The sequence below is a fragment of the Arvicanthis niloticus genome, chromosome X (assembly GCF_011762505.2).
Source record: "Arvicanthis niloticus isolate mArvNil1 chromosome X, mArvNil1.pat.X, whole genome shotgun sequence".
Taxonomy (NCBI): domain Eukaryota; kingdom Metazoa; phylum Chordata; class Mammalia; order Rodentia; family Muridae; genus Arvicanthis; species Arvicanthis niloticus.
In genome coordinates, this window is record NC_047679.1 from 2,888,952 (window position 1) to 2,904,947 (window position 15,996).

At 33.5% G+C, this 15,996-nt stretch overlaps 1 protein-coding gene across 8 annotated transcripts in view; it reads right to left on the reverse strand.

Moving 5' to 3' along the window:
* Kdm6a (lysine demethylase 6A) overlaps positions 1–15,996 on the reverse strand; it is a 123,114-nt gene that overhangs the window by 16,955 nt on the left and 90,163 nt on the right. For all 8 annotated transcript variants that reach the window (XM_034484935.2, XM_076918458.1, XM_076918455.1 and 5 more), the window contains 8 exons: positions 11,872–12,654; positions 8,941–9,063; positions 7,750–7,855; positions 6,964–7,169; positions 5,352–5,416; positions 5,202–5,276; positions 4,633–4,781; positions 701–815 (listed from right to left, as the gene is read on the reverse strand). In XM_034484935.2, coding sequence (XP_034340826.1) covers positions 701–815; positions 4,633–4,781; positions 5,202–5,276; positions 5,352–5,416; positions 6,964–7,169; positions 7,750–7,855; positions 8,941–9,063; positions 11,872–12,654 — 1,622 coding nt within the window. The remainder of the gene's footprint in view (positions 1–700; positions 816–4,632; positions 4,782–5,201; positions 5,277–5,351; positions 5,417–6,963; positions 7,170–7,749; positions 7,856–8,940; positions 9,064–11,871; positions 12,655–15,996) is intronic.

Sequence of the window (15,996 nt, forward strand, 5' to 3'; positions counted from 1 at the left end):
CTAATTTTCTTAGTAAATGAAAATACAAGGAAGTTACACAATTGAGTGTCTTTTAGAAAAAAAGAACACAGAGTTCTATCTAGAGACATTAAATTTAAACCAAATTTTAAAAGTTCAAAGTACTTTTTAACATGAGATATAACATAAATAAAAGATAACTTTTTAGAATCGTAAAGAAAAGACTCGGTATGCACTTTCTTTGATTAGTAAAACAAAATCTGAAGGAGCTAATTAAATTTTATAAAAAGTCTGTAGAAGAAAAATTGTCAGTTTTAAAAAGAATTTATCTCATGATGACATGGCAAAGATTATTATGTTCAAGTTTTAGTTATTCCTAACAATAATCATGTTCAGTTACAGAATTTCTTTCACCTTCTAAAATATTAATAAATGTTTCTTAGAAACATACCTTTTAAATAAGTATTTGAATCTATCATTTAAAAAATGAAAATAGTAACTCAAATTTTCTAAACTCATGTCTATTAGTATATTTCATAGAACAGTATCAGGATACCTTTACTATAAGTTTTCCAGTAACAAAATTATAGGTTTGGAATCATTCAATTTAACAAAATTTCCACTAAATTGTAACTGAAAGCTGACTATGTATCCACATTAGGGTTCCAGTTTGATAAGTTGTCCCTTGTAGTTACTGTTTTATAGTAATTATGTTTAAAGAAAACTTAGTTTGGAAACCTACTTTTCACAGAAGTCATTCAGAACACCCCAGTAGCCTTCAGGAACAACAAACCATTCACAGTCACCTGGGCCAATATTTATATTAACTGAACAGAAGTTGTTATTTTCTTGATGACCTAAAAAGGTAAAAAATAAATAAATATACTATTAATTATATAGAAAAATATGTCTTTAGACATGAAACCTTTAAAATGTTAATAGAAAACATCAAAGATTCAGTTCTTTTTCATTTTGTGTTGAGTCTGGTTTCATGACTGATTTTGGTCAACTACTCCTAACTTATTCATTAAAGACTAACATGAAAGGCAAAATAGAGCTTAGGCTCTGATAGACTGCTTGACTAAGGTACAGCATTAGCCCAAGCAAGTGTTAAAGCATTTCAAGCATACTTTCCTTAGATATAAAAACAAATATTAACATTTCTGTAAAATTGCTATCTTTAAGATGAATGAAATAATAATTAGAATGGTGCCTAATAAATATCAAATTTGTTATAAATGCCATTAACTTTTTTTTTTCATTGTGAATAAGGTCTGGTTTTTAAAATAACTACGTGGGCTGGAGAGATGGCTCAAATATTAAGAGTCTATGTTGCTCTTATACCGAGGACATGTGTTTGATCTCAAAAACTCCATCAGGTAGCTCTGCTCTAAGGGGATCTGGAAGCTATAGCCTCCATGGGTACCTGCACTCATGTGCACATACATACCCATAAAATTAAAAATAATAAAATAATTCCTTACAGAATATAAAATAAATACTATAAGTATTATATAAAATAAATATTATAGAATAATATAAAATAAAACAGCTATTGTCAAGGGCGAAAGAAAAGGCAAAATAGGAGATATTACCCTCATATGAAGATCAACTTTATCAGAATTAAGGGAGATCATAACAGGTTCACTATAAATGTGTGACCAAAAGAAAGGTGACTTAAAGCAAGTAGACATTTATAGTATTATACTTTACATCATGCCTTTCCTGTAATTCAGAGTGACTTAAAATCTTTATTTCTGGTGTAGTGCCCCTCATCCCTGGTTGGTTCTAGATGGAAGAAAATAAGTTTCTAAGGAATTATATTTTATTTGCATTATTTTCACCTAACTAAGGATTCATGAAAGAACAGAAGCTTATTGTTTTATCTATCTCAGGGCAAGTGATATAATGATACTCAATAGTTATCTCAAATATCAAGTAGATATTTGAAAATGCCCACATAGTATGGATTCTATATAAAAGTAAGTTCTAGTTATAATGAGAGATTCCATGACTGTATCATCTACATAAAGATCTTTAAGGGTAAATAAAGCCTTAGCAAAACCTTGTAGTTTAAAACATGTCTGATGCAAAGTCACCTATAACAGACATCACTGTTCAATATAACCATTTGATACAAAGACATGCAAAATGATACTTTTTATAATGTACTGATTAAAATATATACATCCCTTATAAGACCATGCCATCTAATACTGATGACTTTTTGAAATGTGAACTGCACGGGGCAGCAACTGTATAGTATACAATGGATTTCAAATACTTTGTATGAAAAAATGTAAAATATCTTTTAATTTTGTATTGATTATATGTTTGTATTTTGGATATTATAGGGTAAAATTAAGTTCAGTTACTTTTTTCTACTTTAATGTATCAAAGTAACTTTTAAAATTACATATGATTTGTATTGTATTAGACACTACTCCCTTAAAAAACTTCTTCAGATAATTTGAGAGAATGGAAGGAAAACAGTTACCAACAATACATCAGATAGGGGATTAATATGTAGAAATCTATAGAAAAACATAAATGTTAAATTCTTCTTCCTCCTCATCCAACCAATAAGTAACTAATGAACTAAGGTTTCAAACACCAAAACCAACCAACCAAAAAAAAAAAAAAAAAAAAATTGTTTGAAACTGCTGCCTCTTCTCCTAGACAGAATAGCTACAAAAAAAAAAAAAAACAAAACAAAACAAAAAAACAAACAAACAAACAAACAAACAAACAAACAAAAAAACCTACTAAGGACAAAAAGTGCTGGTAAGGATGCAGGGAAAGATAAACCCTTCTACACTTCTGGTAGCAATAAAAAACAGTGTGGCCACATGGAAATTATTATAGCGATTGCTCAAAAATTACAAGCAAAACTTCCAATTTAATTCAACATATCACAGAAATAAAAATGTTTTATTTTTTTACTGCTGCACTATTTATAATAGCCTAAACATGGAACGAGCCTAGATGTCAATAACCCGCCCCCACACACTCACACAAGTGCACCCACACCAAAAATTTTATTCAGCTATAAGAATGAAATTATAACCTTCAAAGGAAAATGTATGAAGTTGGAGATTATTATGCTACATGAAATGAGCAGGCTTAAGAACAAGTATGTTTTCTCTAATGTATGAAATTTATTTTTAAATTTATATTAAAATGACTTTAAGAAGATAAGATGTTAAGATTTCTAGTGCAGTCACTTGGTGCATTTTCAGAACCTTCTAAAGCCCCCCTCCCCCAACCAAATAAAAATTTATGAACAAGGGGGTAAAGGAGCATGAGAGTCCAGGGCGAGTGAGCTAGCTCAGCAGGTAAAAATGCTTGCTATTAATAAAGCTGGTCCTCCAGATTTACATGGTAAAAGGATAGAAACTGACTCTGGCAATTTATCTTCTGACTTCTACATTATGTGCCATGGCACAAATGCACAGGTTTGTGAAGTATATATGGACATATACAATAAATATGTCTAATGATGGAGCAGAAAGTAGAACACAGTTTTCCTGACAATTTATGCCAGAAATTTTTATCAAATTCTATAACATACAGAATTAAATTTCAAATGACACACGAATACAACTGCAATCAATGGTTCCCATACTGGCTGTAGTAAGATTCCCTTGGGGAATATTTTGTGTTGTTTGTTGTCTTAGTAATACTCAGTCTCAGATCTTAAATCTCTAAAGATCAACGATATATTCTACAAAGGAAATTAATCTAGGCAGCCAGAGAAAGAAAACAATGATCTATATTAGTCAAAACCAAAATAGAACTATCTTGAAATGAGATTCATTAAGGAACAAAGAAAGAAAGCAGTCTGGATTTTAAGTCATGTGTACTTTATCATGTGAAGTTGAAACATGCGACATGCAGTAACATGACTGAAACATGTTACAAATATGCAATGTATAGACTCTAGTTTCTTATCAGTAACTGTAGTAATTCATTTATGCTAGGATTATAGTGATTGTTAAATATTTCAAAACATTACTCTAAAATTTCATATCAATCCATGGGCCCCAAAGACAGCATATTACTGATTGATAAAAACTTGAAAGCATAAAATTAAATTGTTTGAGATGAAAGAAACAATTCCAAGAAAGCATATGACTTGGAAAAACTGAGCTGTCTAGTTGGTGGTCAAGTCCATAGAATGAGTTTAGTAATCACTTCATATTAAGTGCTTTTGAAACTATCAAGTTGCAAGTATAGGATTATAACCACAGTTTCTTTTGAAAACCAAGTAGAATGGAACAGATGGGAAAATATGGTTTTTAAGTGAAGCTGCTATATACAAGATACACACTAGGCCATGATATAAAGTAAGTACATAAAAATACTGTTATAAAACACTATACCCTATCATTCTCAGAAGTATGCAAGATCAACAGTATGCAAGATCAACAGGCTAAAGGGTACTCTAAAATTTCAGAAGAAATCATTAGGATTAGATTTTAAGGATATCAAAAGGAAGAAATTCTGATCTAAGTCAGAATTTAACAAAGCATCAAATCTTGTAAGATCAATCCTTTTAGTTCTATTCATTTAAAATGAATAGAACTAATAGAGAAAGATATTGAGTATCTTTCTTTAAACTGAAAGGTGAAAAAAGGCTTCATGTTTTATGAGATATTAATTCAGAAGATTTACCTGGTGTTCTGCTTCCTGGAACTTTCATGTATAGTTGAACTGTGTTCATGCCCAGTATAGTATGACCAACGTGGCTTAGAAGATTCCCTGCTGATACAACTCGAACGAAGGCAGGAAGTTTAGTCAGCTCATGTAGCTGTAACTTCCACCTATAAAGAGATAAGAGTAAAACCCTGATAAATATTTGTGAAGTTATTTATTCAAAGCTCTTATGCCCCAATCAAAAACCGAATCTATAAATATTTTACTTTCACGTAAGAAATTGTGGAATGTGTAAATTAACTTCCCAATTAAAAATAGTATTGAAATTATAGACCTAGAACATATATATATGTGTGTGTATGTATGTATATATATATATAAACTGTCATATAGTCAGGGTCTTAGTTTTTAAAAAGTATGTGACAGTTTTAAGTTAAAAAAAAAAAATAGCTGTAAAATTATTTAGTTTGACCTCATGTCAATTCTGAAAAATGCTAAGAAACGAAATAAAAGAAATTGTAAACAATTCTCAAACAAAGCAAGGACATTTTTGTTTGTTAGCTCTTGTAACTATCACAAGGACTTACTTTTTGTCATCAGACAGGTCAATGTTGGTCCCAAACTTAATGGTTTTAAAGGGTCCTTTTCTCCTTTTCCCAGAACTTAAAAAGAAAGAGGCAAATTACAAGCACATCTTTTAAACAGAACTATTAAATGGAAATGAAAAAATTACTTACTTATCTGATGATGTAGATTCACTGTCTGAGTGGTCTTTATGGTGACTTCTTTTCTCATTTTCTTCCTAAAAATAAAAAAAAGGGCGTTTTAGCTCACAATTCCACACAACTGGTTAATCTTTCATTTATGTCACTACAGATTCTCATGAAACCTTTTTGCAAGTAAAGAAAAACTGATGTAAATTCACTGTAACACAATGCGACTTGTAGGACAGATTTTACTAGATGAATTTTTTTTTGTAGAAGTATAGAGTGGGACAGTGGAAAATAACTGCTGGCTAGTTTATGTCAATTTGACACAAGCCAGACTTATCTGAAAGGAGGGAAACCTCAATTGAGAAAATGCCTCCACAAGATCTGGCTATAGGATATTTTCTTCATTAGTGATTGATGGAGGAGGGCCTGGTCCATTGTAAGTAGTACCTCACCCATGCTGAGGGTCCTGGGTTCTCTAAGAAAGCAGGTTGCCAAGGGAAACAAGCCAGTACACAGTACCCCTCCAGGGCCTCCCCATCAGCTCCTGTCTCCAGGTTCCTGCCCTGTTTGGGTTCCCTTCCTGACTGTGCTTGATGATGAACAGTGTAATATGGAAATGTAAGCCAAATAAACCCTTTCCTCTCCAAGTTGGTTTAGATCACGGTGCTTCCTCAAAGAAACAGAAACCCTAAGAGAGTAATCCAAATTTGTAAGTTAATGTATAAATGATGTCTTGACTAAAAATGTGAACTCAGTGAAACATTTCAAATATTTTAAAAGAGATAAGCAAATCTAATGAATGACAAACTCAAGACTTTCAGTCACATAGGAAATTAAATTTTCTGTGTAGGATATGTGAACAAACAACTTATCACAAAGCAGCATTTCAAAAACCTCACTTCTATGGATGTTTTATATCCATTTTGTAGAAGAGCTCACAAAGTTCTTGTTACACTATTACATGATTTTAGTAATGTTTCAATGATATAAGATCTAGAGGGATGGTTTAGTAATAATTTTGATTAGTTTCAATATAATAATGTCTTAGGTTTATTGCACCTTGTTTCTATCTCTTCCTCAGCACTTTTTAAATATGAACTAAGCCTGGAAGAAAGAACACTAATACTTTCTGAAAGAGTTGTCTACCCGGTAATATTAAACTGGCAAAAGAAAAGAAAAGGCAAGCATATAAGATCAAACACAAAGCAAACTCAAGATAGGTGTAGGCTCCAAATCCGTGACTCAAGAGGGGACAACTTTGTCTTCCAGGAAATATTTGCCAGGTCTAAAAATGCTTTTGAGAAGACGAGGATGCTGCTAAATAGCCTATAACATACAAGACAGCGCCACAACAAAGAACGATTCAACTCAAAATGTCAATGGTACTGAAGAAACCTTGCTTTAATCATAAATATACTAGATAACCTAGGAAACATTTCACTAGATAGTAATTCCCTTTCTACAAAATACTTACTGTATCAGCTCATAGGTTTAAGGTAAAATGGGTAGCACTTACAAGGTATTTTAGGTAACATAATATAATCTGATATTTACAAAAGTAATGTCTTCTTTAAAAGCTACAAAATGAAGTAAGTTTTAAATCTCTAAAAAGAATGTCTAGGAAGCAAATACTTACTCTCAATGATTCTTGGAACGAGGAGGCCTGGTACTGTGCATATTTAGCAATTGTAGTATGAGATCTATTACTTTCACAGTGCCAGATTTTCTTGGTTCCAGTAGGGTCCCAATTTTCATCTGCTGGTTGTAACAACTGTGTCCTTACTTCTACCATATGTTCATTGTTAGCTTCCACCAAAGTTTTAGTAGAGAAAAGTCCCAAGTCTTTATAAGTAAGCCATAAATAAATAAGAGGTCAGTAAAAACAAAACAAAAATGCACCCTACCTCTGGCTTTTCTTTCAAAGAGAAAACATTTTATGGCAGTATATTCATGTCCCCTAAAAATCAACCAGGTCATTTATCTACTTTGAAGGCCCGGCTATATCTAATGCTCATGTTATTCAAATAGAGAATGAGTCAAGAGTCTGATGGTCAAACTTTCACATACTTTATTTTTGTAGGTGCTAGCAAATGCCAATGGGGCTATAGTGCAGTACTTGATGAGTACTTACATTTTATATTCAAAATTCTCATAGTAAACATAAGTAATTAAATAAAAATAAAAGCTAAATTAAAAAACTAATCTTAAGTTGCCATCAACCAATACCATCACCATTATATATATATACTCAAGCATGGACTTAAAATAAAAATAATCAAAATTCCCCCATCTATTAGAATGACAATATGTTTATGTGTGAGTGGTAATAGTGAGGGCTGTTACCAGACTTTTTTACTGGTGCTTTAAAGGGTTAAAAGAGAGCATGCATACAGAACATTTTTCTTTTTACTTAAAAGCATACCTAATTTAAGAGCTCCAGCAAGGCCACGTATTACTGTAACAGGGTTGTTTGGATTTGTACAAAATTGATGTAATGGAGGAAAGAAAGCATCACGTTTATTTTCCAACTGTAAAGTTAAAATATATAGTTATATCTCTGAAAAATACAGCTTTCTAACTTCAATATTATGCCTTATATTCATTGCCCATCAAGCTATTTTATTCCATGTGTTCATATTTCTTTTCTATTTTCTAGTATTTTTGGATTTTAATTGTGACTAAATAGCAACCACGTACACTTTTTTTGTATTATGTTGAACAAATACACAAATGCTGTATACAAATTATATAGCAGAAAATTACATTTAAACTTGAAAACCAAAATGAAGATTATTGAACCTTAAAAGGAAGAACTCAAGAAGCACGAGTGGCGGGTAGAAAGAATAGCTTAGTGGTAGAATCTGCTTAGCCTCCATAAGGCCTCCACTGAGAGTGCGAGCACCAAGGATAGGCTGGGCTGGAAGGCCATGGTAGAATGTTTATCTGAACATTTGGGGGTTCTAAGATTTATCTCCAATACTACCCATATTGAAAAACTACAAAATTTGAAAAATTAAAAGATCCAATATAGAAGCTGGGACTGGTGGCAGTCACCTTAATCAAAGTACTTGGGAGGTAGCAGTGGGCCTCTCTGAATTTCAGGCCAGCTAGAGTGACAGAGTGAGTCCCCTTGACTAAAAATGAAATTGTCTTGACCTGGAGATATGGTTCAGTGGTTAGAAGCATTTACTGCTCTTGCAGAGGAAGGACTAAATAGTTCCAAGTAGCTTTTGTTTAATACTGCTCAAGATTAAGGCAGTAAAAATATTTCTCACTTATTCTAATATATCTATAATCACAGAGAAACTATGGGTATAGTAGCAATGTTACAGAATACATGCCCAGAATGTGCAAAGCACTAAGGTTCAGTCTCCAGCACAGCAAAAACAACAAAACAATACAGCAATAAATTTGGAATATAATCAATAGCTGAAAAGGTACTTGCAAAATATCACAAAATCTTTGAATACATCTTTTTGTTGTCAAATAGCCACATTGCTGCCAATAACTGCAATATTTGCTAAAGGGTATCTATATTGACCAAAAAGATTTTTACAAAAGACATAAGGAAGAAAACACAGGCTTGGGTAATTTCTAGTAAATTCAGACTCACATAAATACTAGGTGTAGGTGGATTCAACTTGTCCTTTGGCAAGGGAGGGTATGGTGAGGATGGTGGTCTTGGAGGCGGACATTTATCCAACAGAATGCTACTGTTAGACAGGCCGTTTTTTACCTAGATTCCTTTAAAAACAACAGGAAAGAGAAAAGAAAAATTAGCTTTATATTACATGGAAGGCAGAAGTCATATTAGCAGTTTCTTACTGCGTCTTGAAAATTAATCTGCTTATTATTAAGAGCAAGTTTGAAACAAACTGAAATTTCTCTAAAATAACTGACACATAATAATAAGATACTATAAACATTTACTTATCAATCTTAATGCTGCAGACAGATGCATGCTATTTTCTGAAGATTGTTTTACAAAACCACAGGCCAGATAATAAAATTTTATCAAAACAGCCCAAAGTAGACAGAAAAGGAAGAAAAGTTATGGAATAAGACGGTCACAAATAGAATTTAGAAATTATGTCATTTTAAGTTGTTCTTTTTCCCATTCTGAAGCAACCACATTAGTAGAGAAATGAAGAGAAAGTATAAAAAAAGAGTAAAAGGACCTTTTTAAAAAATCTGTTAAAAAGCTCCTAAGCCCGAGATCCCAGGTCTCTTATAGCTATGTTGTTACTTTCACCTGAGTTCTGGCACAAGCTAGTTATCAACCAGACACCCCATTACTTGCAATCTCAAGACTCTTTCTCTAAGCTCCAACTTACACAAGTGATTTCCTGCCTCTTCATTAAATTAATGCCTAGATTTGTTGAAATAGTCCATCCCAGAGGTTGATAAAAGTTTTAGTGCATTTAGTTATTTACAATATTAAGTGTCTATAATGAAGCAAAATGACCTTTGTAAGTTTAACACAAAACTATGAGAACATACTCAAGTAAATGTCCCAATGTCTTCATTGGCCTCAAAAATGAGATGGAAGAGTATCATTAATAACATAACTAGCCACTCCATAACGTAAAATTTTATTAACAAAGACTGCCTTCCACATTGCTTATAACTTTTGGGACATAATATAGCGCTAGAATCTACCGCCAGAAAACCATTTTTATGACATCTTGGTTTCCCATTTATTTATTTATTTATTTATTTATTTATTTATTTATTTATTTATTTATTTATTTTAATAGCAAATGTCTTGAGTTTACAAAGACTGGATGAGGTATTGTGCCCCTGCTTTAACTGAGTAGAATAAACTAGGAAAGGAGGGTAGAGGCCCGATTAGCCAAGGCAGAAGCAGGCAGATAGAAGACAAGCATATTGAAAATCTATCAAGGTACCGCATCTCAGTCAGCTATGGGTATTGACCTAGACACTTAAAGGGGTTCAATGTTGAAATGAATGATAGTAACTTAGAGACAACAAAGTTAATGTGTCTAAATTTAAAATTTCTAAAGAAGCAAATTTTAGAAATTAAGGAATCTTACTGTATGTTTAAAATATTTTTAATTTAGAGATCTAATATATTAAATACTGGCATGAAAAAAAAAAATCACATTCATTTAGGACTGGGTAGATTTGGTGATGCACACCTTTAATCGCAGCACTTAGGAGGCAGAGCAGCCTGGTCTGCATAGTGAATTCAAGGCTACATAGAACCTGCTTATGCCTCCCCACGCCCCCAAAATAGTTAAGATAAGTGACAGCTGTTCCCACTGAGAAAAATGATACCAGTAAGGTGGGATCAACAAAGAAAATAATAAAAAACAGACATAACTTCTGCTTAAACTTGTAAAAGTAACTATCTGATCTAGTATTACAATTAAAGTGATAAATTAAGATTAACTGAAATTTATTTTAAATGAATTCTTCCCCCTGTGCCAGTCCTATTTCATGTTCCCTGTAAGTAGCAAACTCTATAAAGTTTAATTTTAATTAGTGATATTTAATCCAGGATATAGTCTAATAAAGCAATGTAAATAGCAAAAGATAATCACATTTCTAGATAATAAGGCATACTAATACTGATAGATGAGAACTGTTTTGAAATTTAAAATAAAATTGTTACATTAAATAACCAATGTTAACAGACCCAATGTTATATTTCCTATTTATAGAATTATTATTTCTGTTGATTAAACCAGCAACCAAAGGCCTTTAAAAATCTATACCACTGCTTAAACTTAAAATTTAATTTTAGAAAACTATGCAGAATTCTTTGTGACTATTCCAAGCAATGTTAACTGCTTACATCCAAGATTTATTTATACATAGATGACAAATACAAACCAATGAGAAAAATGAGATGTGCCACGCACAATGAAGACTATTAAAATCTATATTCTTTAAATATTACCAAAAGATGATACAGTCTAATCAGAATGATCCTTTGATGACTTTTTTGTTCTAAACAGGAGACTTATTATCCTTCTAAGAGCTTGAAGGTTATCCTTTAAAAACTAAAACAAATATGCTTTTCCTTTCATGAAAAGCTAGCAGTCTGTTACATTTCTCCATTGTCCCTTACTTTTCCTATCTCTTTATAACCTCTTCTAGAATCAAATGAATTGTAAAGAGAGACTTACCTGGGCGATTGCTGACGTCTATTTCTAGTCTAACACTTAACAGACTTTGTTCAAAATCAAACAAACAATGGGCTTTTCTAGGCCTTGTTTTCTAGTCAGATGTGATTGAATTCTCATTTCCATCCCTAGAGCAGTCAATCACACTGAAGCCAACAACTGTAGTAGCCAGTAGAGGGCAGTAACAGCACATTCAGACACACCCTCTCAGACTAAGCATGTTACAGAAGTTTCACAATCATTAGTAAGTACAAGCACAATACCACCAAGCTCTGTTCAAACTTTTACTTTGGATGACTGATTACATAAATAATAATAATAAATAATAATTTATTTCCAAGATCATGATCAGGCAAATTGTCAAACACTTTACTCTGTGATTAACTTTACCACACTAACCTGCAAGCTTTCAGAACTTCTGCTGAGCTGGGATATATGGACACAGACATTGATGGTATGATCTGAGGGCTAGGTCTGTGGCTAACTAGAAGCAGATCTGTTTTAATGGGGCTCTGTGATTCTTCCATTCCTTCTCCATTAATTGTGTGCAGCCCACTGTGTGGGCTGTTAAGGCTGGTAACACTGTTTGTGGTTGTCTGCTCAGTGGACTTAGGAGAAGGTGTTGCTGTGGAAATGGCTGAAGATGGTGAAGAGGCAACAGAATTATCAGTCTTTGTATGGACAGTTGGGTGGATGTTATTGACTTTGTCACAGGTTCCAGGACCCACATTGTTATTAGCTTTTCCCATCAACAAGGCAGAGAGCTGAGGATTGTCTGAACTTAGTAAACCTGGTGACTTAGAATCTCCATGGCTAGGACTGCAAACAGCATCTGCCATCACCTGATGGACATGATTAGGAAGTCCCTCAACACTGGCAGTGCTGTTAGGTGTCTCTCCAGTTTGCCTGCTTGTTTCAGGCACCGTCAATGTGTTTCCTGAAGGCTTGCTCTCTTTGGTTAAGATAATGCCTTGTTGTCCACCTGAGGTAGCAGTGTGAGAGGAGAGGTGATTGAGAGCAGCCCCCTGTGTTACTGAATTGCTAGGCAGGGTGGGATGTCCATTCTGATTCTGAATACCAGAGCCAGCTGCCTGGAGATGCTGGGAAGCCCCAGTGGAAGAGAGAGGTCGTTCACCATTAGGACCTGCCAAATGTGAACTCTGACCTTTGTGAAGCCCCTAAAAAGAAAAAAGGACCGTTTAAATCTTATGTTAAACTCAGAGCATATACAAAATTTTAAATATTAAACGTAAAAGCCACTAATATCTTTATAATTTGACCCAATTCCCAAATTTATCAAAAAAGTACTCATAGTTAGCTAAAGAATTTCCCTAATTAGCATGGCATACATTAGTTTACAAAAAGCACAGAAAACTCTAAATTAAGTTTTAAAGTAGGGATTTTCATTTCTAAAGTCAGATATAGATAGACATATAATATCACTAATAATTAAGCTATGGATATGATAAACCAAATAATACATCTGTGATCTATTAATAGATTAATATAGAAAGTAAATTTTATCTTTAAACGTATTCATCCCATTACTGCTAAAGCACCTATCCTCTAGAGCAAAGCTTCTAAAGAGTCTACTAAAAAGTTTCCACACAGTTAGAGAAAGGACTGAAGGAGCTGAAGGGGTTGCAACCCATAGGAAGAGCAACAAAATCAACCAAACAGACTCCCCAGAGCTCCCAGGGACTAAACCATCAACCAAAAAGTACACATGGAGCAACCCCTGGCTCCAGCTGCATATGTAGCAGAGGATGGCCTGGTCAGGCATCAATGGGAGGAGAGGCCTTTGGTCCTGTGAAGGCTCAATGCCCCAGTGTAGGGGAATGGCAGGGCAGGGAGGCGGGAGTTGGTGGGTAGCTGGGTGAGCAACTTCCTGGAAGCAGGGGAAAGGAGGATGGGATAGGGGGGTTCTGGAAGGGAAACCGGGAAAGGGGACAACATTTGAAATGCAAATCAATAAAATATCCAATAAAAAAGACAAAAATTTCCTCACTTAGTCAACCCCATATATTATTTATATGTATATAGGATATAAATATACATCCTAAGTCTATACCAATAACTTATAGAAAAGCTGTATTTTTTTTTTTAATCAACTGCGTATAAACACTTAGGAAAATATCTGCCAGGACAGATAGTATACTATAGGTAAGAAAAGTTTTAAGTCCAGAGGAAGGTCACTTAATCCATCTAGTAGAATAAAAATAAAATAAATAGAACTAAGAATAATTTTTAACCTGAAAATTGCTCCCTGGAATCACAATTTTCATTTCATTTTACTGACAAAATAATTAAATAAAAATGCTAATTTTTCAGCTACATTGAACAGTGGAATTAAGACCTAATTTGATACTTTACAACTTTTTATAATTTTAGATAAAAAAACTGTGTGAGATTCATACAATTGTAACTACACACCAGCATATTTCATCTTACATGCCCAATAACTGGACAAAGAAATTAGAACTATATTGTGAGTTGAGAATGACTTTAATAGCAGAGTTGAAAGCTTTTGTGAAAAAAAGATTTAACTTGGCAATAAATTAAAAAATAAAAATTAGATGACTATTAGGGGCTTTCCAGCTGCAGTATTATAAAACAACCTCATGAGGGAAAATTTTGACCTGGAACTAGTATATTTTTAGACAATTTTCTTACTTCATTACAACTATATTGTAAGACTCTTAGGTAATAGCTAATCATGAAGGACTAGGGTTCCCTGCCATTTAGCCACCTACAGAACAGTATCCTGCACAATCGTTGTAGTGGGGTAAAATATTTGTTTCCCTGGCAATATCATAGACATGGATACCCTGAACTTGAATTCCTCCTGCAACAGCTTCCTAAATGCCAGGTTAGAATGAGCTAAGTTTTTTTTTTTTTTTTTAAATGTTAGCAGAAATCTAAAATAGGATTGAGTGTTTTTGAAAATTTCAGCAGTTAAACAAACCTGGGATTTAGAAGGGAAAAATAGAAGAACTAGTCTTCACAATCATAACAAATGCTGTCACTTATATAACTGCCAATTATACTTTAGAACCTTAATGGGCATCTTAATAAATGTCTCATGTTATCCTTTTAACAATCTTTTAATGTTTAAAGATACTGAATTCCCAAAATACATCATCTCATCTAACAATTTTTCTTCTATTTTACCTATCTCTACTGAATATTTCCCATTAGCTTATACTACAATTTCTCATTTTTATTTAAAATACAAATAAAACCAAACTCTGAACTCTATTCCTCCTTTAGATATACTATCTCTTACGTGTGACTGCAGATGTCCCATGGGAACAGTCTATACTTGCTACCTCCAGTTTTATCTATTCTTTCATCTTGAAGCCAACTATACAATTAGGCTTCAACTTATAACAATCCACTGAAACTAATCCTATTCAAAAGTTTCCCAATCATCCCTATATAGAGTCAAACAGCAAGTATTTGGACTTCGCACACTTGATGTGACACAATATATTTTTTTTTCCTATTCTTTAAAACTGCAACAAAGACACACCACCCTTAGGTCCATGCTACTAGAAAGGAGGGAAAGGGGAAAAATGTACAGCACAGGTTATGGTGTGGATTTTGCTTGCATTCATTAATTTGTGAATCCCAGAAATGTCAGCTCAGATGATCAATTTCTAGATCATCTTACTGGATTGTGGTAGTTTGAATAAGAATGCCTTCTGTAACCTCGGAAATTTAAATGCATGGCACTGTTATAAAGAACTAGGAGTTGTGGGCTGTGAGGTTTCAAAAACCTTACTCCAAGCCCAGTCTCCCTCTTTCTGCTGCCTGTAAATCCATAGAACTCTTGTCAGCATCATGTCTGCCTGTGTGCTGCCATGCTCCCTGCCATGATGACAATGAACTAAAACCTCTGGAACAAAGCAAGCCTCAATTAAACGCTTTCTTCTATAAAAACTGTATGATCACAGTGCTTCTTCACTGACTTAAGACATGGATCTAATAGCATTATTTGATATACCCTTCTTGAAAGACAAGAAAGATATGGTTTATATTCTCATCAATGCCCAATACTTCACAGCTTAATCTTTTACTCTAGTCTTGATAGTTCTTTTATTTCCTGCCTGGCAAATTGGTCTAAAGGACATTGTGATTCAATTTTGAATACTTTCCCCAATCTGCTCCCACCCTTTTGTGATCTTACCCAATTACTGTTCTAGCTTTTCAAGACAGATTACAACAGGACTCTTTACTCTCATAATCCATTTTGTCTTCTACTCATTCTGTCTATATCCAGATGTTGACCACTATCATCATCTTCAACTACCACCACCACCACCACCACCACCACCACCACCACCACCACAACAACAATAACAACAAAAATATGCATTTTGCTTCTGAGGCCAATATAAATTAGAAGTGGACTGGGGGGACAGGGAGAGAAGGTTATACAGTTTATTTTTTCTTCATTGGTAAATCTTCCAGATTGTTTATCTGTGGAAATATTACCAGGGACACAGAATATATATGTA